The 23,963-nt window shown below is 36.9% G+C and overlaps 1 protein-coding gene across 6 annotated transcripts; it reads left to right on the top strand.

Annotated features, from left to right (window-relative positions):
• The first annotated feature begins 857 nt into the window (after positions 1–857).
• Positions 858–23,650, top strand: elf2a (E74-like factor 2a (ets domain transcription factor)). 6 transcript variants are annotated; one of them, XM_087280402.1, is made up of 9 exons: positions 858–1,146; positions 4,363–4,507; positions 8,455–8,650; positions 14,718–14,810; positions 14,914–15,024; positions 17,346–17,426; positions 17,514–17,706; positions 19,037–19,315; positions 22,380–23,650. In XM_087280402.1, the coding sequence occupies exons 2-9, from the start codon at positions 4,433–4,435 to the stop codon at positions 22,891–22,893; spliced, it is 1,542 nt and encodes a 513-aa protein (XP_087136528.1). In that variant the 5' UTR covers positions 858–1,146; positions 4,363–4,432; the 3' UTR covers positions 22,894–23,650.
• The last annotated feature ends 313 nt before the right edge of the window (positions 23,651–23,963 follow it).

The following is a 23,963-nucleotide window of genomic DNA, read 5'->3' as shown; positions in this document are numbered from 1 at the left end:
CCAGAGTTTGCTTGTTTTGACACATTATTTCAAATATGTGGCTTAGAAATAGCTAAATTAGATTGTTTGGTGGGGACCATTAAAAATCTTTTCCACTAGCTGGCCTTTAGAAAAAGATTACTTGGTGTTTAACTTTGTATAAATCTGAAACTGTTCATAATGGTCTTGAAAAGGTCTTAAATAGTCTTGGTGACCCTAAATGTTTGTATATAATACACAAAATATCAATTAAACATATTGTCAGTAAAAAAATATACAAAGACAAAATAAATAAAGATAAATATGAACTTGGGAGACACAGTGGATCAGTGTTTAGCACTGCCGCCTCACAGCAAGAAGGTTGCAGGTTCGAGTCCCAGCTGGGTCAGTTGTCATATCTGTTTCCTCCAGGTGCTCTCGTTTCCCCCACAGTCCCATGACATGCGCTTTAGGTGAATTGAATAAACTAATTTGCCCGTAGTGCATTTGTGTGAATTGAGTTTGTACGGGTGATTCCCAGTACTGGATTGCAGCTGGAAGGGCATCCGTTGTGTAAAACATATGCTGGATAAGTTGGCGGTTCATTTCGCTGTGGTGGCCCCTGATGAATAAAGGGACAAAGCCAAAGGAAAATTAATGAATGAATAATTATTAGAATCTTTTAGCTTAACATATAAATCAAAATTCTTTCGGAAAATAAAAAATAAGAGTGTTTCTTTGAAAAATGTTCATTTAGGGGTGTAAAATTTAGACAGAAAAGGCAAAAAATGAATAACAAATTTACAATGAGAGGGGTTTTGGTTCAGAGAGTAACCGAGACTTGAGGAAATTTCAGAGTACGCGCACCTGGTGTGTGTGACGTCACGTACGGTTACTGCGCAGTTCGTCATTCAGATCCTGCTAACGGGAGGCCCGAAACCAGCAACGCAAAACATCACTTACAACACCAACTCGGACGGCTAAAACTAAAATCTTTTTGCATCCTACATTTGACTAAATAGACGTCTGTCTATCGCCTGCATGCGTGCGCTTTATCAGCGAGCGTTTCTGGCAAGTTGAGCAGCTTTAACGTCAATCTGTCATTAGCATTGTTAGCATGCTAACCTTATGACAGAGTAAACTCGGCTGTTCTGAGCTGCACCAAACGACTGCAAATCAACACAAACGGTATGAAATACAAATTTATCGAGCTATACATTCCTTAGTGCTTAAAGCTAATTCATTTAGACTAGGTGTGTTTTTGGTTTAGCATGTTTGTTTGTTACAGCAAGCTGTTTACCGATATGTAGACATTTTGTTTAAAAGTTATTTATTTATGCAATTGTTTTTCTGTAAACTGATATTACTTGTCATTTGACACAGTAAATGTGAATAAATCAGTTGATAAAATATTTATATTGTTTGAGGAAAATGAAAGCTCTGTTTGGACGTCAGTAAAGCGCGCTCAGTCTGTCAGTGTCTGTTATTATCAGTGTATCAGTGTTTACATTTTGTAACGCGTGATTGTAAACTATGATAAGGTTTAATAACCAAGAAGTGCAAGATTAGACATAGACTGAACAGGAGTTTGAAATAAAATGTTTGGTTTTTGATTTATGTATTATTGCCTTTGGACAGTTTTGCTTTATTTATGTGATGTACACTATGAAGTACAAATACAGGTCGTACTGTGTTGTAGTAGCGTGCTATAAGAAAATAGTGCATAAAAGAAAACACTTCTTTGTGTTTTTGTATTAATTTTTTTTATTCTTTTACTCAAATCGTGAGTATGGCTGAGCTGAGATCAGTTTTGCCTACAGGATGCAGGCCTCTTCCGTTTTCTTGTTTTGTTTCTGTGTGTGTGTGTGTGTGTGTGTGTGTGTGTGTGTGAGAGAGATATTTTGCTAGAATGTTAGCTTTCCCCCACCATGCCAGCTGAAAAGGCATCAGATGTTGATAAAGGCAAAGTTGGTTTTACATTCAAACATTCAGACTTTCTCCTTAATACTACAATTTCAGAAAAGTATTCCTTGCAAATTCTTAATAGTGAAATCATATTAGCAGTACACTAAAATAATCCTCCTGATTGTCTAAAAAATTTAAGCTGAATAAAATTAACCTTATGAGTCCATTGAACTTATATCATGTTAAACTAACTTAAAACAGCTTGTGTAACTTATAAAATTAAGTTAAAAATTATTAACTTAGTTTAGTAAGTTACAAAGACTTAAAAACATATGATGTTAGGTAAAACTGATCAAATATTTTTTTACAGTGTAGAGATGCTCCCATCAAGATTTTTGCAGTCGATACCGAGAACAGATTCCTTTTCATGTTGATCGGCCGATACTGAGTACCGATGCTTCAAGTTTTATATAACTTTGTCATTGCATAAAGCACATTTTCCTTTAAAGTATGAGGTGTCGTCGTCTTAAGAGAATAAATTAAGGATGTTGCATACTTGGGTTGGGCCGATAGACGATGCCATCGCCAATGGCCAATAGACAACACGATGCTGAGTCGGCATCGCCGATCATCTGCTTCGCCCCCATCGCAAACCAGCTCGTGAAAAATACACACTAATACGTCTTAGTATTAAAATGCCATTTAAAAACGAAAATGGTCCATATCCACACTGTCTTACCTAGCATTTCTGAACAGCCCTCCGTCCGCTAAAAACGGAAATCACGTGACCACACACACAGACACAGCCACATGAGATCGGTCAAGGGTGCATTTCCGAAAACCAACTAAGGTCGCAGAGGTTCCGCCGTTACAATCATAGTTTGTTGATTTGGCGTTTCGCAAATCTGTTTTTACAACAAACATTAGCAAACTGGGTCGCAAACTTGTACGCTTGCAACAACAACTCTAGAGCTGTAGTAAGACACCTAGTTCCTCTCTGTTCTATTCCCAGTTACTCCCCCTATGCCCTATTCATTTAGAATGTTCTAACATTTAAATTTGGATTTATAATAAAAAAGCATTAAAGTCATCACTCTAAGGTCTAATTTGCTTTCCAAGTATTTTTACAGTTCAGTTTTAGTGATCTTCATGTTTACAATTGCGCTCTCTTCACAGTGCACTTTGAAAACATTGATGTAATTTTATACACAACCGTGGCTCATGATGAAAGCTATAGGTGAACTTAATATGTAAAAGTGGGATTTATGTTACGTCTTCAAAGCTTGTGAAAACAAAAAAACATAGCATACATTAATGCTTATAATTTATAGTGGGTTAATTATTAAGTATCTGTACTGTATATGATGTGGGACTGTAGGTTAGAACATTTTTGCAGTGGTTTACATGTCAAATTGTAAAAGTAGACTTTTAAAATAGAAAAATAAATTAACAATATCCTACTTAATAATAATAATCATCATCATCATTATTAATAATATTATTAAAGTAGGATTTTTTTTTCATTTACTAACAAATATTATGTTTAATTTCTTAATAAAAAGCCTCATTATTTATTTATTTGATTCATATTTGTTATTTGAATACGTGTTAGCTTTTGTAAGTGATTTTATGTTTTAGAATAGAATAAGTAATGTTCTCAGTGATATTTGTACAGAAAACACAGGCCCTAAACGCTCCATTTACATATATTTCAATTAATATGGAAAACGAGTGCATGTTTTTACCAAAACTAATATTGGATTTTTTTTTAAATGCGTGTGCGTGTAAAACAATATAATTTGCAAAAAGAAATTATGGGGTTCTTCTTTAAAGAAGTTGGTTTTCCACCCTGTTAAGAGCATCATTATGGGTGTTTTTCATTATAACTAACGTGGTTCAAATGATGGATGTGCGACAGAGAAACTGCAGGTTTTGGGAATAACTCATCACTACATCTTTCTTTTCCCAAATGATGTATCGTACTATGACAGCCGCTAGTTATGTCGTTCTTTGGCATATAAAGTTAGAATAGTACTGATCAATTTGGGAAATATGATTATCGGTTGATACCGATCTCTGGTCGTTTGATCAGAGCAACTCTTATTAGCAGCTAATGATTATTAAAGTACAACATTGTTCACAGTTGATTAAATAGTGCTAATGTTGTTTAGTAGACATACTTGCATGTGGTTTTTAGACCAAATATTTAAATTGTCATGGTAAACAATATAAGGAGCATGTCACAAGTTATCACTGAACGAATGTGCGAATATAAAACCAACTTTAATCAGATGATGCCCAATCCCTCTTGGCCCAATATCCAAAGTACTTGCATGCTTGTGCAAATTCCTTGCACACACCGATTTTAAAGTGACAAGGATAACAACAGATTTACAGTGCTTTAGTTGAACAGTATTTTGGGGGATATTGTTGTAAGTAACAAAGAGAAGCACATTGTGTTGCGTAATGTACTTACTAACAGCTATTTTGTGTTTTCAGACTGACGTCACTGAAGGTCATCAGCAGGGGCGCAGGGCACAAGAGAGGGTCTCACACAGAGGAATGAGTCATGACCTCTGTGGTGATCGTAGATGGTGGAGGGAATATATTGGAGTATGTCACCGCAGATGAAGAAGCACAGCAGGTAAAGTCCACACTTATATGCACATTTGTATAATAAAGGGTGTCTGCGGGGTCTTAAATTTCAAGATTTAATTTTAGGCCTTAGAAAGTCTTAAATTCACAGAAAGAATGTCTTCTAAGTTTTAAATCATTTTAAATTGGTCTTCATGTTACTATGTCCATGTAAATTGAATTATATTTACAGTAGTTTATTATATTTTTTAAAGCTTGTAATTAAAAAAAAGAAAATCTGTGTTGATTTTTTTTTATGTATACAAGTAGGGTTTGCTTGTTTTCACACAATGTGGCTTAAGCTGCTTCTAAGAACACTTCGGTACGGTTACAGTTGTTTCTCCTCTGAACCTAGAACGGAGCGGCACGATTACGAACCGTTCTCGGCCCAGAATTCTCGGCACTGTTAGACAACTGTGCTGAACTGTGCCGACAGATTCTGTGTGTTGACGTCGTGGCTCTGTTGCTAAGCTACCACAGCTGGCTCAGCAGAAGCGCACTAGTCATCAGATATCCTCAATAAACTACAGTACATTTAATAAAATAATGATCCAGGTCAAAACGATAAAGTTTGAAAAGGGTTTTAAAACCATAGAGCAGTCTCTGGCAGAGAAGTGAATAACTCATCACATTCTTACGAAGATATTTTATTCATTAAAGTTATTATTTCATTGACTTGAATACAGACCTACTTCGCCTGCCTGAATGTGAGTTTATTGCACGCAGCGCTGTATTTCACAGCACAAAACTCGCTCTGATCCGGGAGAGACATGTCAGCGACTACATGCGCTGCTGCCTTTTTTTCGTGCTGCGCATCGAATAAAGCGAATAAAGTCACGCTTAGCATCGTCGATGTCCAAATTCCACAACAACATCACTATATCCATGGAACACGAACTTGCAGACTCTTTTAACAACGAGAAAATAATTGCACTTTTTAATTCAAAGCCAGGACAGCTTGTTGATTTAAAACCGGCGAGACCACCTGAAGGACGGTGTGTTCGTGTTGTAATGTCGGCCGTCCAAAAGACTTTGCTTGAAAGCTTTACGGAGCGGCACTGTAACTGTCCAAGGTACTGTTGTATGATTTATATTATAGCATATGCACTTATAAACAAGTCAAAAGAATGAATGAATTAAATAAATATGGATTCTTAAATGTCAGTATTGCTTTTACTCAAAAAATATCAATACGTTTTGACAAATGTTTTATAAAAATAAAATTAGCAATTTTCATCATTTCAGCTATAGGCAATTATATGATTCAGTTATACATAAGTTATATGACATTTATGAGGCATGTAACATGTTTCTGTGTTTTTGTTTTTTGTTTTCAGTGATCTTTAGTATTGCTACGCAAATATTTTCTAAAACGTCAAGCAATAATTCGCCTACAGCTTGTTAGTTAATTATGAACACAAATAATTATAATAATAAAAATAAAATAATCAAAATAAAAAGATAATAGAGCAGCATTTTGCTAAATATAATAGTGCTTTATATGCTTTAAATCCTGCTACATGTGTTGTTTCATATTCGTATTTTTTTCACTTGCTGCATTCGTTATTTAATGTTTGAATACTAAAACAAATAACAGCCATCACTTAAATGGTTTTATTTTACCATCAAAATGTAGTGTATTTTATATCATTATCAACTTTTGATATAAAAACGCAGTGTAATTTAATTGATTGTTGAAAATGAAATAATTTAAGTGCAGTGTTTTTATTAGTGAAAGTGCCCGCTTACTTTTGACAAGGCCTGTCCAAAATGATATTTCTGCCACTATAATACAAATGCACTATTATTGTTGTCTTATCTTTGTTTATTTTTCTGTTATGTTCATAGATTTTAAATATTATTTATTTTCCCCTCCTATTATTTTTAATCATCACGTTAAATTTTGGTAATTTTCCCTCCAAATAAAATTTAGCCAGAGCTGCGCAACATATAAATAAATAAGGGTGCACATGTAGGCCTACCTATATTTAGCACCCCTATTTGATAGAGCGGCATAACAGTGTTTAGTCACATGGTTGCTTTCGCTTTTACGAACAAAAAAAAAAAACTAGTTTCGGCTCTTATTTAACTTTAATTGAACAAAGGGAACCGTTTACATTGCGTTACCAAGGCAACTACTGATGCGTTTTGTGTAACGTTTTAAAGAGTTTTGTCGCAGCCGACAGTGGAAAATGAAACCATCTCTGTGCTGTCTGGCCCGGTTTGGCATGAAATGGAACAGTTCTGTTTAAAGAACGATTCAGCACGATAGTGGAAAAGCGGCTTTAGAAATACTTTTTGTTTTTGATTGGGCAAGTAACAGACTGTTTCACAAGGAGAATATTAGATTTATTTTTTCTTAATTAGTTTTTTTTTGGAGGTTTCACCTTTTTATTAGAAAGGACAGTAGAGGGAATTGACAGGAAAGGATGGGGAGCAGAGAGAGGGGAAGGATCGGCATTGGATTGTGAGGTGGAATCGAACTCTGGTCACCGTAAACACCGCAATGGATTTGTCTATACACTAACCACTACACAACTGGCGCCGACTTTTTTGTTTTGCATTTAACCCTGTTTAAATTCTAAAATTTTTGTCATAATGGTCCTTAAAAGTCCTAAATTTGACTTGATGAAACCTGCAGAATCCCTGTAATGTTAAAGCTTTTTTTTTCAATCCAAAAATCCAAAAATCTGAGATGGCTAATAAACAAGCTTAGAGTATTAATAAATGCAAGGTATACACTTTTTAAGGGTATACTCACACTAGGCTATCTGAACCGTGTCCAGGCACGTTTGACCCTCATTTTTCTGTTTGTTTGACAAGCGAAAGTGCTCAGAATCTGGCCCGTGTGCAGTTCAGTTGGCCGGCCCTGGCCCGGTTGGAAGAGGTGTGCCAGAGTGAATGGGCTTTGGAGCGGTACACTTGTAGGTTGAGTGCAAAACTGAAGAACCGACGTCACTTAACGGAATATTTCACATGGATTCATTAATCACTCTTACTTGTCAATAAACACGAACTGTCATAAATTAATAAATTCGCAAACCTCTCGTTGCACCTTCAGTAAACCTCCTAATACCTGCAGCACGATGACTTTCATGAACATTTATGAGCGTCAAAAGTGGTGGATCTGTTCAGCAAAATATTTGACTGTTTGTCACTGCATCCCAAACGACTAAAAATAATACAAAACAATATAACTAAAGCAATGTCAACTGTGTTGAGTGAAAGCGCTTCTCTTCTGTTAAACTAAACAGTCGCATCATCAATGACGGAAGCGTGCTCAGGCAAAAGGTAAAATGCAATGTAAGTGCAGGCCGAAGGGAAAAGAGGGGAGGGGGGATAATCGTGCCTGTGAGTACACCCTAAAGAGCCGTTTTCACAAATAGGCATAGTTTTAACCAGGAATGGGCCTTCTCTAAATTAGGTTTAAGCAGCTTTTATCAAAATGACTTTAAAATGCACATGACTGAATCTTTGTTTCACTGCTTTTTTTGTATGTTATGTTTTTGTTCGTCACTGCAAGTGATTTTTAGTTATGACAACACATACATGCAATTTAGTGTAGGACTAGCCATAAACGGGATAATCTATGTGATTTTATAGATTTTTATTTTATTTTTACCAAAATTCTTACTGAAATGTGGGTAAAACTCAATGATATAAAGCTATTTAAATCATATTTTTGAGCTGCACTGTGATGCTTGCATATTTGTTTAAAAAAAAGTAAAGCAAGACAATTGTAATGCACACAAAAAAAAAAAAGTTTACATAAGTAAATATTTATATGGCACTCATTGAAAAACCCTTTAGTGTTAGTGTGTTTATTACAAGACTTTTAAAATCTTTTACAAAAATGATAAATATATGTTGTATATATTTATTTAAACAATATTTAGCCTCTTTGATGTTCATAATCCAAGGAAACTCAAGGTTTTGTGTTTTTTGTTTTTCTGTCAGGAGGTTTGCCCTGATGGGGAGGAGTCTTATGGAGAGAAGGACTGTCCTGCGGTGATAGTGGAGCAGGTGAACAGCGCTGATGTGGAGCAGTGCTATGCTGCTCAGGTGTTGGTCTATGATGACCAGAACACCTACCTGGTCCAGGATGTGGCAGAGGAGCAAGTTGTGGAGACTGAGCTGCAGGAGATGGCAGCAGGTAAGCACAGTGGTCAGAGGACCAAATTTCCATACAAATAAAATGTTGAGTTCTGCATGTGGTGGGAAGAATTATAAGTGGAATCATTCAGTCAGAAGCCCGACGTTGGAGCTTGAGGAGCCAAACCAAACCAGCTACATTTGTAAACCCTTTTTTTGTAGTAAATCAAATTCACATTTCATGTTTAGCAGCAGCAAGCGTGTGAGGTTGTCAATCAGAAACTATGCATATATATGAATTTTAATCAGGGTGCAATTCTTCTGTGTGCTGGAAATGCTTACATTTTAATTTAGTGTTTTAAAGGTTTGAAAAGTGCTTAGATTTTGGAAAAAGTGCTTAAAAATGCAGTTGTGTTGCTTTCATTATAATTTGTTGCTAAAGAGGTAACACTGGATAACTAAAAATTAAATAAATGTTTTTGCTTTTACATAAAAAACTGGAGTATGTGAATATGTCTGGAGCATTTTTTGGCTGTCGTCTTTACATTTAAGATAAATAAGAGTAATTCAATGTTGGGCTTGGGGCAAATGTGCCATCAAAGGTTTTGCTTAGAATATTACACTATACTACAGAATACTATAACAAATATCAACTGATATAACATAGTATAATGTGTGTAAAGTAAAAGTTAATCTGAAAAGCGCTTGAAAATTTGACTGAAAAAATGTGTAATAACCCTGATTTATGATTTAAACCATTTTAAAATGGTAAACTTGGCATTAAACATGAAATTATAATTACTCTAAAAGCATGTTGTCAACATAATCTCAGTGTAGGCTTATATTAAGTGAACCAAATGCTAAAGAGTTCATCTGCTTTAATAAGAATATCTAGAGGGCATGCTAGAACTAAGGTAAATGGTAAAATGGACTATAGTGTGTTTATATTATGTAATCTTCATTTATTGATTTGATTTGTTACATTATATGCATATTTATGGTTAAGTGAATTCTTTGAGTCTTATAGTTGCCCCTTGATTCTTATAAAAACATTGTTGTGTGGATTTGCCAAGGGCGTAGAATTGGCATGGACGGAGGGAACCAAATACTGAAATGTCCCTACCAATAATTTAATCGACTTCAAAGTAAAGTAATGCACCGTCAACTCTTAACCTACACATGCACCAAATCATGTTCGCTACTAGTTCACTGTAAAACTATTAACAAAGGCTGTGCAATTAATTAAATACAGTTTTAATTTTGGCCTCCATAATTAAGAAATACAATAATCGTGATAAAACAGTTAAATTTCGTCACACACCTCAAAATTTTTCTACATTCATACCTCCTCAAAGCCCGACTGCAGTAAAATCCTGTAAATTGACTTTTGCAGCATGGGATGGGATTGTTGTTTGTATTATTAAATGTTATTGTAAATATTATTAAGTACTTTTATTTGTGTGTTTTTTTAAAGCGCAGAACTGAATTTGTGTTGTTCAATGCATGCACTCTAGGGATGTGTGTACCCACCAATGTCAAGAGTGAATTTAAGCCCTTGGGATTTGCATTTTCATTTACAACAAAACATGAAGGTGGTAATTAGCTTTTTTTCAGATTTCTTTAAAGCTGAGAACAGCTAAAGAGAGACATCTTGTGGTGCTTTCAATGAAGTTATTCAATATGGAAACTAGTAAAAACAAAAACAAAGCTTTAGCGTTGAGTTTGTGTAGGAATATCTGAGGAAGATTTAGATAATATCAGATCTTCTGTCACAAGACACGAGAGTTACGCTGTGCAGAGATTATTGCTCATTTTAAAAATTAATAAGTCTCCAGCTGCTGTTTTATAATGCGTCTGCTGGCAGTGGTGGAAGGTAATAAATTACAAATACTCAAACTACTGGCAAACCGTTTAGTAGCACTAAAAGTGTCCAAGAAGATGGCCAAAATCTTTACATTCAATAATCGAGAGACTGTGTGGATGCATGACACTGATGAGATGATGATGGATGTTTATTGTTTACAGTATGATGATGACCAAATGGCCTTAAGCAATAACTAAGTGCTATACAGAAAGTTACATTTACACACATTCACAAAGTACATGTAAATGCATCTCACTTTTTTTTTGTCATTATTTACTTATTGCAGAACATAGCCAGCATACATAGCGAGCAACAACTATACAAGCCAGGATTTGCATTAAATGAAAATACATAATAATAATATTAATAATAAAAGAAAAACTCTGGGGTGAGCAGTGACCTTTATACACCGTTAATCTAATATTATTTATCTTTCCGTATGCTTTAGTTTATCTAGTTATTAAATAAGACATTTTCAAAAATCAGACCATGCTTTGATTGTTTGGGGTTTAGCTTTGTTAATTCTTGCTGTTAATTCTATCCCAAAATGTGCTGATAATTGGACATTCAAATGTCTAAGTTGATGTGCTACTCACTACCCTTTGAATACTTTTAAGAGGTCTACTTTTTACTCATACTTTGAGTAATATTCACAACAGATACTTTTACTCACACTACATTTTGGCCAAGTAATGGTACTTTTACTTGAGTATGATTTTTCAGTACTGTTTCCAACACTTTTTGCTGGTCCCCACTAGTCTTCTTACGCATTAAAGCTAGCTAAAAAAAGAAAGAAAACAATTGCATCACGTGATTTTAGGTTATGAGCTCTAGGCTCTGTGAAGGATGCAAGTGCCAAAAAAGCTTGACAACCAGGAAGTGAAGAGCTCTCCGTGCGCCTAGTTTAAGTATAAAAATAATATTTCTTTCTCTTTTGTTTTAGAGACATCTTTATTAATTGTTTGTAGAGTAATGTGTGTATTCACCGTTGTGTGTGCATTTAATAATGCTCGTTTAAAAGCTTTTTGGAGTTATGATTTGTTCTAGCGGATTGATGCTGGTTGTCAGAAACCAGGAAGTGTATTTGTTTTGCTTTTGCGTATTAGCCACGTTGTCTGATATATTGTTTATCGCTTGATTTATTGGTCGATAGAGTTTTGTGGGAAAGCATTAGGCTTAAATGTTGTATTGAATCAGTAATATGTGCGCGATCTGATTATCTCTTCAAATCAGCTAACGGTTTTGTTCTTTGACTCCTTCATTTGATGATTGCAGACGAAAGTTATCAAATTAATGTTAATAACTGAGGACATAAAGGGTGCTGATTTGCTATTTGTACGCAAAAAGCGATGTAAAATAAATCTGATTGACAGCTTTCAGTTTTATGAGACTTCCTCGAGGCTGTGTAGGACGCAAATCAAACGCGCTTTTATAAATGTATAATTTCGATTTGTTTTCTGTGAAGTAACTGAGGGAGTGTTTACATATTTTCGCAGTCTGTAAATATTTCAATCATGAATACAAATACGCTTTTTGTTGTCGAAGTTAAGGGCGGAAGTGTATTCATAGGAGTTATCAATGGTTGAGTGACAGGACTCACGGCCAATCAGGGCTTAGCACTGGTTCGTAGGCTGCGGTCTAGCCAATGAACACGTCGAAATGCAAATATTATTTTCCACCAATTTCAGGCACAGGATGAAATATTTATGAGCTGAGGATGCAAACAGCAGGCTCTTTTTGATGCATTATTACATTTTCCTCATTACAACATCAATGAACACAGTGGATAAATTGATATTTATTTTTGTAACACTAAATTGGGACATTGTTTGGGTCAAAAGTATTGCGTTATCTTGTATGTATAATCATTTCTGCGCAGAATATTGTGATAAATCTGTGAAACTATGCAGAATGATTTTAGGAATATCATAACAAAAACAACGTTAAATAAAAAATAATACATGTTAACTTAATGTTTAACTTTAATCTTAACAGTGCAAATCTTATTAGATTAATTTATTTGGTTAACAAAGCAAGTCTCTCATGTTATAGATTTACCATACATCTACAAAAAGACAGAAATTATCACTTTACAAACTGTTTTGTAAGTAAATCGTATAAACATTTTCATATTAGTCAATAATATTAATGAAATTAATTAATCATTCATTCATCTTTTCATAAATTTTTGTCCACTTATCCGGGGCCGGGTCGCGGGGGCAGCAGTCTTAGAAGAGAACCCTAGCCTTCCCTCTCCCCAAACACTTCCTTCAGCTCCTCCGGGGGGATCTCAAGGCATTCTCAGGCCACCCGAGAGACATAGTCCCTCCAGAATGTCCTGGGTCTTCCCTGAGGCCTCCTCCCGGTGGGACATGCCTGGAACACCTCCCTAGGTAGGTGTCCAGGAGGCATCCGGAAAAAAGCCAACCTGGAGATGGCAAACCGAGCCACCTCAGCCCGAGCAAAAGGTAAAATGCCCGAGCCACCTCAGCTGACATCTCTCGATGTGGAGGTGGAGCAGCTCTACTCTGAGTTCCTCCTGGGTGACAGAGCTCCTCACCCTATCCATAAGGGTGCATCCTGTGAAAGAAACTCATTTCGGCTGCTTGTATCCGAGATCTTATCCTTTCTGTCATCATCCAAAGTCTATGACCATAAGTGAGAGTAGGACCGTAGATTGACCAGTAAATCGAGAGCTTTGCCTTTCAGCTCAGCTCTTTCTTTACCACAACAGACCGGTACATCGACTGCATTGCTGCTGCCGCTGCATCAATCCGCCTGTCAATCTCACGCTCCATCCTTTCCTCACTCATGAACTATACCCCAAGATACTCAAACTCCTACACCTGGGGTAAGGACTTTCCTCCAACCTGGAGATGGCAAACCACCTTTTTCCAGTGGAGCACCATGGATTTTCACACTGTCACACTCGGCAGCAAACAGCCCCAGTGCATGCTGAAGGTTCATATCCGATGAAACCAACAGAACAACATTGTCTGCGAATATGATGCGCTCACTGAACATCTGCACGTGCAGATTCCGTGTGGGCCTACTTATATGACAAAAATCATGACAATATTTATATACCTTAAAGATATTTTGTAAATTTCCTACTTTAGATGTATCAAAAGTAATTTTTTGGTTAGTAATTGTTAAGCACTTAATATAGATCAGGGGTCACCAACCTTTTGGAAACTGAGAGCTACTTCTTGGGTACCGATTTGTATGAAAGGCTACCAGTTATTAAATAACACATTTTTCTTAATTTACTTTTAATTATATGTTATTATTAATAATTAATAATATTCATCTTTGTGAAGACATTAATCATGTTAATGATTTCTCACAGTAGTTGTCAACAATGATTTAACAAGGTAGATACATATCAATATGCAACACTTCATTTGTCTGAAATTGTTTTCAAAGTTTTTTTTAAATATATAAATTAAAGTAATTTTCAAATTTACACCAATGCAAGTGTGATTTAAAAAAAGAATACCCATAAAAATATTAGATGCAGCTTACTCATATGTGGTGCTATGGTGCGCTATTTTCTAGAACAGGCCTGTGGGCAACTCATATGAACCTGGCGGGCTACCTGGTGCCCACGGGCATCATGTTGGTGAGCCCTGATATAGATTCTCTCTTTATTTAGAGTCTTTTTTTTTAACCCACAGATTACAGATTTTCAAATAGTTGTATTTCTTCTACAGTGCTCAGCATACACAAGTACACCCCTCACAAATCTAACTTTTAAATTCATCTCATATTTTAATAGGAACCTATACAATATTATGTTTTTGCATATACATTAGATTAACGTATATGTTTGGTGACTAAAATTTTATTTGAATAAATATATCTGTTGAATAAATCTGTTTTGTTTAAATGCCCCAAAATACACTGCCTATATTCACTGAGAAATGGATAAAGATATTCATTTACAAAATGGGTTGTGCTCAATTATGCCGAGCGCTTTATATATTGACCGATTCTAACGATCTTTACATCAGTGGAAAGCTTATTTGTTCACATGATGTATATTTATTATGTATATCTTTATAACATTTATAAGTCATCATCTCAGTTTAATGTGTAAAATGAAATTAAATATTGACATTTATGACTGGTTTTGTGGTCCAGGGTTACAATTATACTACTATATAGATGATGTAATGAATGACATTTGTTTGTATAAACCACAATCTGATTTTATTATTGTCAAAACTTGAAACACAAACCTATGTTTTTCCTGTTTCTGTAGTGGAGGTCTCAGTGCATGATAAGACTATTGAAGCAGCTGAAGCTCTGCTCCACATGGATTCACCTGCCAGCTTACAAGGGGACCGCAGTACAGGTGTGTGATTTACTGCTAAATGTTGGCTGTTTCTATTGTCCTTCTTGACACATCTATATATAACATTTGTATGAAAAGTAAATGAACAATACATCTTTTACAGAGGAGCTTTTGTCAGAGGTGGAGGTGGAGGTGAGAACTGAGGACATGGGACCAGTTGCTAAGGATATTATTGTCCTGCAGGAAGCAGATTCACTGAAGAAGAAAAAGAGAGGTGAACTACACAATGCTGTAACCCCTACAGATCTACACGAGTTCAAATCCAATTTTATTTGTCACATACGAAGTCATACACGCACAGTATAAGTAGCGAAATGCTTACACAACCACTCGTGACTTTAAAATAATAACAATAATATTAATAACAATAATCTACATTTTGGAGAAATGGAAGTTATGCAATAGAAAATAAAAGCAAATATTCAGGCATTTTTTCATTTTCCTTTGGCATAGTCCCTTATTTATCAGGGGTTGCCACAGCAGAATGAACCACCAACTATTCCAGCATATGTTTTACACAGCGGATACCCTTCTAGCCGCAACCCAGTACTGGGAATCACCCATACACTCTCGCATTCACACACGCACTCGTACACTATGGCCAATATAGGCCCTGTTTACACTAATATGTTTTAGTTTTAAAGCGGCGTTTCAGGATGAAAACAATCTACGTCCACACTGGCCTTTCATCTAGCATTTCTGACTAGCTCTGTCCACACTATACACTAAAAACGCACATCACGAGACCATACACGCACTCTGGCTTGCGCTAAAAGCAGCTTCGGCATATTCTCGCGTCTAAGCTCCAGGTTGTCAGCGGGAGCTTTGAGCACACCTGCCCGGCTGAAAGCAGTTGAACGTCGACCAGTCCATTCCCAATCTGCCGCTAGATCTCATCTCTCTGTAGTTGATAAACACGATGTATAATTCATTTTGTGTAGTAGACCTATATACCATTTTAGTATGGTCATGTCATTGGCCCATGAACATTTCCTGCTTATCAAACTATTTCATGACTGTAACCAGAGGCAATTCAAGCATAACTTGGCGATTAAACAGCTATCATAACATTATTTAGCAATATGCATCTCTTTTTTTGGTTCTCGGATGCTAGAGAAATAAAAAATGTCAAACAGGAAAGGCGTTGGGACTATTGTTAATGTGCGTTCACAACGAAAGTGGTGAGAGCGTCCAAGGTCGCTCTGGTCGCCCTGGCGACAGCGCTGTCTGCCTTCATCTCCAGCGGCGAGAGTGTCAAAATTTGCTACATTAATCTCGTATTTAAAAGAGCCGTTGCCGCAAATCAGTTACATTCCTGCATAAAACATGCTTTCTAGCATGAAAATGTTGCGCACTTCTTAACAAATTCATTTAATAATGGAAGATCAAGTTGCATGTGGTGTGGCTTTGCTCCACTTAATTATCCAATGGGTCCATATGTCTGAAATATCCGGAAGCAGCAATACTGTTTTGTACTGTCGCATGAGATTCCATCTTTTTTTAAGATAAATATATATAACATTAATGCACATCAGTAACTCGCCAGTAACTTATTTAATGTATGTTCCTGTAAGAAAACATTGTAAATAGTTAAAAATCCGCCAACCGCAATAATCAAACCCCTGGGAACAACTGTGGTCGGAACCAAAGTTCACAGGTCTGTGTTCTCTGATCTCCTCTCAAGCGGTGGACTTCTTCATTCTGATTGCTTGCAGCCGAACTTACCCATAGCTCAATACCATAAGGTCGACTTGATTTCAACTCTACTCGATGTCCACACCGGCAAAGACACGGTGGGCTGCTCCTTGCCGCTTATCGCCGCCGGCTCTCATTGAAAAATAATGACTTCCGGCTACTTTGACGCTCTAGCCGCTTTCGATGTGAGTGTACAGTTATTGTTTACATCCCTCAAAATTGTCTATAGCTAACGAGTCTGTATTTTGAAGCCATTCGCATAGTGTATTTTGTAGCTGTATCCTGTATCCTCATTCATTCATTTTCTTGTCGGCTTAGTCCCTTTATTAATCTGGGGTCGCCACAGCGGAATGAACCGCCAACTTATCCAGCATGTTTTTACGCAGCGGATGCCCTTCCAGCCGCAACCCATCTCTGGGAAACATCCACAAACACTCATTCACACACACACATACACTACGGACAATTTAGCCTACCCAATTCACCTGTACCGCATGTCTTTGGACTGTGGGGGAAACCAGAGCACCCGGAGGAAACCCACGCGAACACATGCAAACTCCTCACAGAAACGCCCACTGAGCCGAGGATCGAACCAGCATCCTTCTTGCTATGAGGCAACAGAACTACCTACTGTGCCACTGCTTCGCGTCCTGTATCCTATAGCTATATAAATGCATGATTCACATCACATTTGAAGTCTTACATAAACCTTTTGTAACACACTTTCAATGTATTTGTTCAATTTATTAATAAAGCTCAATTTATTAAATGAATTTTCTTTGTTAAAAATGGAGTAATTATCTAGATGAGTCATTTGTTTAATGTGGTCCTCCCCAGCAGGACGAAAACCCAGGACTCCACGAAATTGCTGTGATGGTTCTTTAGATTTGGTCTATAAAAGGAAATCTAAAGACAGCAAGGGTGAGCATTTCTCTGCATTTATTTAATTATTTATGCAACATAATATTTTCTTCTGGTGCCACAGAATTTAAATTCAGAATCTTTTAGGCTCGACTACTTACCTGTGGGAGTTCCTGTTGGACCTGCTGCAGGACAAGGAAACGTGTCCAAAGTACATTAAGTGGACTCAGAAAGAGAAAGGCATATTCAAGCTTGTGGACTCTAAAGCAGTGTCTAAATTATGGGGCAGACATAAGAATAAACCTGATATGAACTATGAGACAATGGGGAGAGCACTCAGGTAAGGATATAAATATTGATAAATGTTGTTTTAGATTTAATCAAGGTCAGAGATGTTTAGTTGATCTGTAATATTTGCATGAAATCCATAAAGTAAAAAAACAAAGACTTTTAAATGCATACAATGGGATCATAAAAACATACCAACAAATAAAAAGGGTAATACAGGGTCCCTGTGGGGTCTTAAAAAGTGTTAAAGTCTTAAATTTAAAAATCGAAATTTATGGCTTTAAAAAGTCTTAAATTTGCTGTTCTAGGTCTTAAATATTTTTGCACAGGTCTTATTTTTGCGATGTCCATGTAACGCTACATCTAATGCTCATTTAAATTCCTTTTGTTGTTGCTAGGTTTTTGGGGTGTTGTAATTCTTTATTTCACTAGTCCAATTGTAATTTGCGGTATTACAAGAACAAAAAGGTCAACTTGCAATAGCCAATCAGCTTTCTGATATTAAACTCAGTTCGCGCGGCGAATGTGACATCATCGCTGTGTTCGCGGAAGTTCGCTTTGAGTGCACGTCACTTTATTTTAGTGATAAAATGGGATTGATAGTGAGATTTAATTGAAGAGTGAATAGTACAGTAGGCTATAATACCTAATCAAGTTTTTACCGATTTTCTATCACAGTTACATTTCTGCTTGCCAGAATGACCAAAAATTATTGGCTAGAAATTGCAACTGCTATGGGAAAGGAGGAGTTTTTGTAAAACTTTGGAAAAACCTGAGGGATAAGTTTGTTAAAACAACACAAAAGAGGCCCCCAAAAACATCTTCAATGATAATGATTATTTTTTTATTCGTTTGATTTCACTTTGTTTATTTGGACCGCCCCCTGTCATTTAAAAAAAAATATCTTAATGGTGAACGTGTCAAGTATAAAAGCTGTTTTGTGAGTTGTGCGATGCCAGGTGAAAGTATAAATCTGCATTAAGATGTTTGTTTTTTCTGTAGTTCAATGGTGCAGTTAATCTGACTTTACTACTGTTCAATTTAAATAACTTTATTTTACCCCTAATTTTGTGCTTTTACATTTTCTCTCGCGTGTTTTGTATAATGCGATATAGGTCTTAAATTTAATACTTAATGGTCTTAAAAAGGTTGTAAAAGGTCTTAAATTTGACATTATGATATCTGCAGAGACCCTGTAATAATAATGTGGCTTGACAAACAAAACAAATCACACGATACATTTTAATTTGAACTCAGAAGAGGAAACAGAAGAAATTTGCTGGAACAAGGACTTCCTAAATGATTTCCTAATCGATTTTCCTAAACTGGTTGGATGAACATCTAGAATGTTTTTAATTGATGGTTTGATGCTTTGCTTGTAGGTATTACTACCAGCGGGGCATTTTGTCAAAAGTGGAAGGCCAAAGACTTGTGTACCAGTTTAAGGAGATGCCCAAAGACATTGTTTTCATTGATGACGACAATATGGATGACAGCATTGAAGAGGGAAAGAGAGAAACTCCAGCCGCATCCAACCGCAGCAATCCAAGAGGCAAAGGGTCTCCCTCTAATGCTGTTCCTAAATTTATCAATCTAACCTCAGGACAAGATGCCTTTATGACCGTGCAACAATCGGGAGACAGCATATCAGCAGCCCCTGGGTATGGTACTCAAATGTCTAATTCAGAGTTTTCAGTCCTGGAGACCCTCAGACCTGGAGGGCAAAACATTCAGTATAGATATCCTCATAATAGAGGAAGAATAACAATGATTTGTGGAAATAAACGGCAAGTTTTGACAACTTGTGATCCAGTTACAGCACCTGCCAAAGTATTTCAATCCCTGAAAACAAACTGCAGGACAATCTAAAATACTTAATGTGGAAATAAAAGCTTAATCATAATATTAAAAGTTAAATTTGATGATGCATACTATATAACACCAAGCTTGGAACATGCATAATGTCTTAATGCATTAAACTGTATTAACAGGGCTCGAAATTAACCTTTTTGCTTGGTAGCACCGGTGCTCCTAACTTTAAAAATTTAGGCGCATCAGCCAAAATTTAGTCGCACCCACCAATTATGAGCACCGTTACTACAAGTTTTATACAAACAGATTTATCGTATTTGAAATCAACACTAATGAAACTAACAAGCAAAAAAATAATAATATAAATATGCGTGCGTGAGGAAAATATGTCTCAACGAAATCCCGTGATCACAAGAAAATAGATTTTTATAACATAACTGAGCTGGCCCTGCACGCACTGCTTGAATGAATCTGTTAACGGTATAACGTTAACTGTGCTGTTCTCACAAGTGCTGTCTGATATTGCACTGATGCTTTTGACACATATTGTACCTTATTATATGCATACGTCATGTTAATAGCCATATCGGTCTTTTCATGAGTAAGTTAGCGATATTAATTTACTCAGTGTAAGCCCGTTTGCGATGGTTTACGTGATGTTAAACTGCCCCTTGCATGGCGGACAGCATCTGGCAATTATATGAAGGATTCATCAGAAGCTCTTGTGCTAGATGTGGCAAACAGTTACCTGAAAACTCCATCCCACAGACTTTTTATAGCAGACTTGAAGCCAACAGAAGTCTTCTACTCTTGGAAAAGTGTAGATGGTGGATTAACATTCAGCACATGATCACTAGTAAGATGTGTCATTATTTGTAACTAGATGGTTTCTAAAACTAAATCTGTCCGCGTTATCTTCAATCTCATCTTTAGCGCTTTAGTTTTCCGCGGTAGTAGCTCTCTCTGTCATCCGAAGCCAGAAGGCGCTGACTGAGTGATTGACAGCTGATATTAACCAATCATTCGCGTTCAGTGCTAGAGCAGTGGTCCAATAAGAAGAGCGCGAAGCCGGGGCAAGCATTACGGACTTGGATTTGTTTACTGCAGCAAGATGACATGACAACTGTTTAAAACCATTCCTGAGCGCTGCGTTTCCCGTTCCAAGTGCAAACAAAGAGCTTAGAGATGCATTCTGCGTGAATGTCTCCCGAATCCGCGCATGTGGTGAACATTTTACAGTAAAAACTGGTCGCACACAACAATTTTAAGCACTCGCTGAAATGCTCCCAAAAATATTTTATGGTCGCATAGATAAAATTTCGGGTGCATATGCGACCAAAATGGTCGCAATTTCGAGCCCTGATTAAGGTATTTTATAATGGCTATTATTAAATGTGTATAGTATTTATGTATCTTATTATTATTATTATTATTATGTCCAAATGAGGGCCTAGCATATTCTGGGCAAATCAAATTAATTAAGCTCTTACTAGATATACTAGAAACTTACTGGCAGATGTGTTGAAGCAAGTTGGAGATAAACTCTCCAGGACACCAGCCCTCCAGGACCGAGCTTGGACACCCCTGGCCTTTAAAGCCTGGTTTATACTCGACTCGTATGTATCTCGCTTGTTTGCTTGAGTGCGCACGGCGAATGTGACATCATTGCGGAGTTTGTGGATGTTCTTTTTGGGTGCGCGCGACATGATTTCGGCTGGCGGTGCACATCGTTTTTTTTTTTGATACTCGAGCGAACAGTGCGCGCGGTGCCGCGTTTGATTTGAGTTGAAAATGAAACACTCTGAAGAGATATTTTCTGAAACAGTACGACTGTACAGACATCTTTATGATCCATGATCATAGAGTTAACCAGATGATCAATAATTATTGGCTAAAAATTGCAACAGCCGTGGGAAAGGAGAGTTTTTTGTTAAAAGGTTTGGAAAAACCTGAAGGATAAGTTTGTTAAAACCAAAAGAGGCCATGGCAAAAGTGGAGACCCAGGAACACAGTTACAGAATATGTTTTTCCCCCCATTCATAGGTTTAACACTGATTTATATATTGCCATTTTGAATTTAAAGCAATTTAATAGTTACAAAACTAAAATGAAGTCACTGAATTATTTCTTTGATAACTGGGAAGGAACATTTAAACCCATCGCTTTTACAATATACTGATGGCCTGTTTCTCTAGGCTTTATTGGTGATAATGGTCGGGAATGTTGGACCATTATTGCCTTTTTAGCATAATATGTGAAAGAAAATAGCCAGGCAGTAATGTGAACTGTTGAGCGGGCTAAATCTAAAAAGAATCTGTATTTTTTTTTTTTAGTAAGTGTACTTTTTTTAAAATTTTGCTTTTATTCTTGCCATTATAAAATATATTTGTAGAGCAACTCATGTTCTGTAAGCATTCATATTTTAATAAACTTTAAAAGGTAAAACTGTCCGAGATATGAACAAAAGCAAGTGATTCATCAAAGTTTGATTAAAAAAAATATTGTATGGTTATAAAAATCCCTATAAACTTTCAAACAATTTATAAAAATAATTAGTTTAAAAGTATTGAATGATATGGCGTAGTTCCGGAAACTTCCCCCTCTTCCGTTTATCCGTCTGATTTTACGGTGGGTTTCTTTTGACCGCCCCGTCGTTTTTAAGAATATCACAACGGCGAAAGCAGCAAGTATAAAACCCTCAGCCATTTTGTGAGGTGCGCGATGCAGCGCCAGGCAAAAGTAAATCCAGCTTAACATCTGGCTAAGGCACCAACAACTAATCTTTGGACTAATTTGGGTACATTTACGTTCTTGGGGAACGTTGATTAATGTACACTCTACCTTATTGTGAAATAAATAAACAAAATAGACTAAATTGGCTTTCCTCACAATGTGGTTGTTGTTCGTTTGCAGGACTGTGAGGCTGGCCATGCAGGTTCCTGTCCTCATGACGACACAGGGTCAGAAAATCTCCACAGTGACTATGAACTCTCCCACCGTCCGCTCGCCGATCCTCCCCGCGCCAAACTCCATCAGCGGCGGCAACAGCGCAGGCAAAGTGCTTCTCCAGGCCGTCCCGACGCTAGTGCCTGCTCAAGGACAGAGCGGAGAGAGGATCACCCTACAGCTCATCACCCTTCCCACAATGCCCGGCAAACCCGGCACTCCCATCACCCTGAGCGCCCTCTCGCCCCTCACCGTGCCTACCAGCAACACCCAAGTCCTGAAGCTCGCCATCCCGTCTAGCATCATCACCACTCCGGCCTCCACGGCTCCAGTAACAGTGGTGTCCTCGCAGCCGGCAGTGACCGTAGTGCCCAGCGTGCAGCCAGCCATGTCTCTACATGACGTGACTATCATTAAAGTCGAACCTCCGGAGGTTTCCGTGGATCAGGAGAAAACACAGACGAACACCACACAGAGCTGAACGAACTGCACGCATCACTTGATGTAACAGAGCGTCTGTTTCTGATGTGAAACCAGCACTACAGCTCAAGCGCTTGTTCACGCACAACACTATAACCACCGCGTGTAGCCTGGATTAGACTTCTTTTTTTATTTCTTTTATTTTATAATCTGGTTAATTTGCGCTTCGTTATTGCCGACCATCTGCGCTGTGATGCTGAAGGAATGAACTTCATTTGGTGCTAAAGACTGAAAGAGTGGCACGGGTGAAGAGAAACAGCCGTGATGTGTTTCGGGAGCGTAAACGAATCTGTGCATAGACATACCTTTATGCGGTAGTTTATGATCAATACAACAAGCAGCCTTAGGTCAGCTTTTTCTTCCCAAGTCATTACTGAAAGTAAATGATTGCTCTTTTTGTTTGTGTAAATAGTCATTTCTTTGCTTTTGATATTTTATACCTGGAAGTTTTGTTTTTTTACAGTTGAAAGGAAACTGTTTTCTGAAGGACGTTAAATCTGTTTTGTTTTGTCATTTCAGACCTTTTAAAATAATTTGCGTTGTGCATTTATCACTGTATGCGTTTTCTGTATCGTGCATCCACTGCTTTGTATTTTGCAGATCATTTTTTGTTTTTTCATGTGTACTAAAAAAGGGAAAGAATGTCTGATTACAGTATATTGAATATTCAATATATGAAGCATATATTTTGTTGTATTCTTACCCTAAAAAAAATGTATCCAAGTAGATTTAAATATAGAGAATTATGCAAACAAGTAGTTCCGATGGGATTTGTCTTTCATTCGGTCTTGTGCAAATAGTGCTTATTCGTCAAGCAAAAAAATATATATAAAGTCAGAATTTTTAGCCCCCCTGTTTATATTTCCCCCAATGTCTGTTTAATGGAGAGATTTTTTTTTAACACATTTCTAAACATAATAGTTTTAATAACTCATTTCTAATAACTGATTTATTTTATCTTTGCCATGATGACAGTAAATAATGTTTGACTAGATATTTATCAAGACACTTCTACACAGCTTAAAGTGACATTTAAAGGCTTAACTGGGTTAATTAGGTTAACTATGCAGG

Source organism: Danio rerio, chromosome 14, assembly GCF_052040795.2.
Source record: "Danio rerio strain M-AB ecotype USA chromosome 14, GRCz13ab, whole genome shotgun sequence".
NCBI classification, from domain to species: Eukaryota; Metazoa; Chordata; class Actinopteri; order Cypriniformes; family Danionidae; genus Danio; species Danio rerio.
This window is presented reverse-complemented; position numbering and strand designations above follow the sequence as displayed.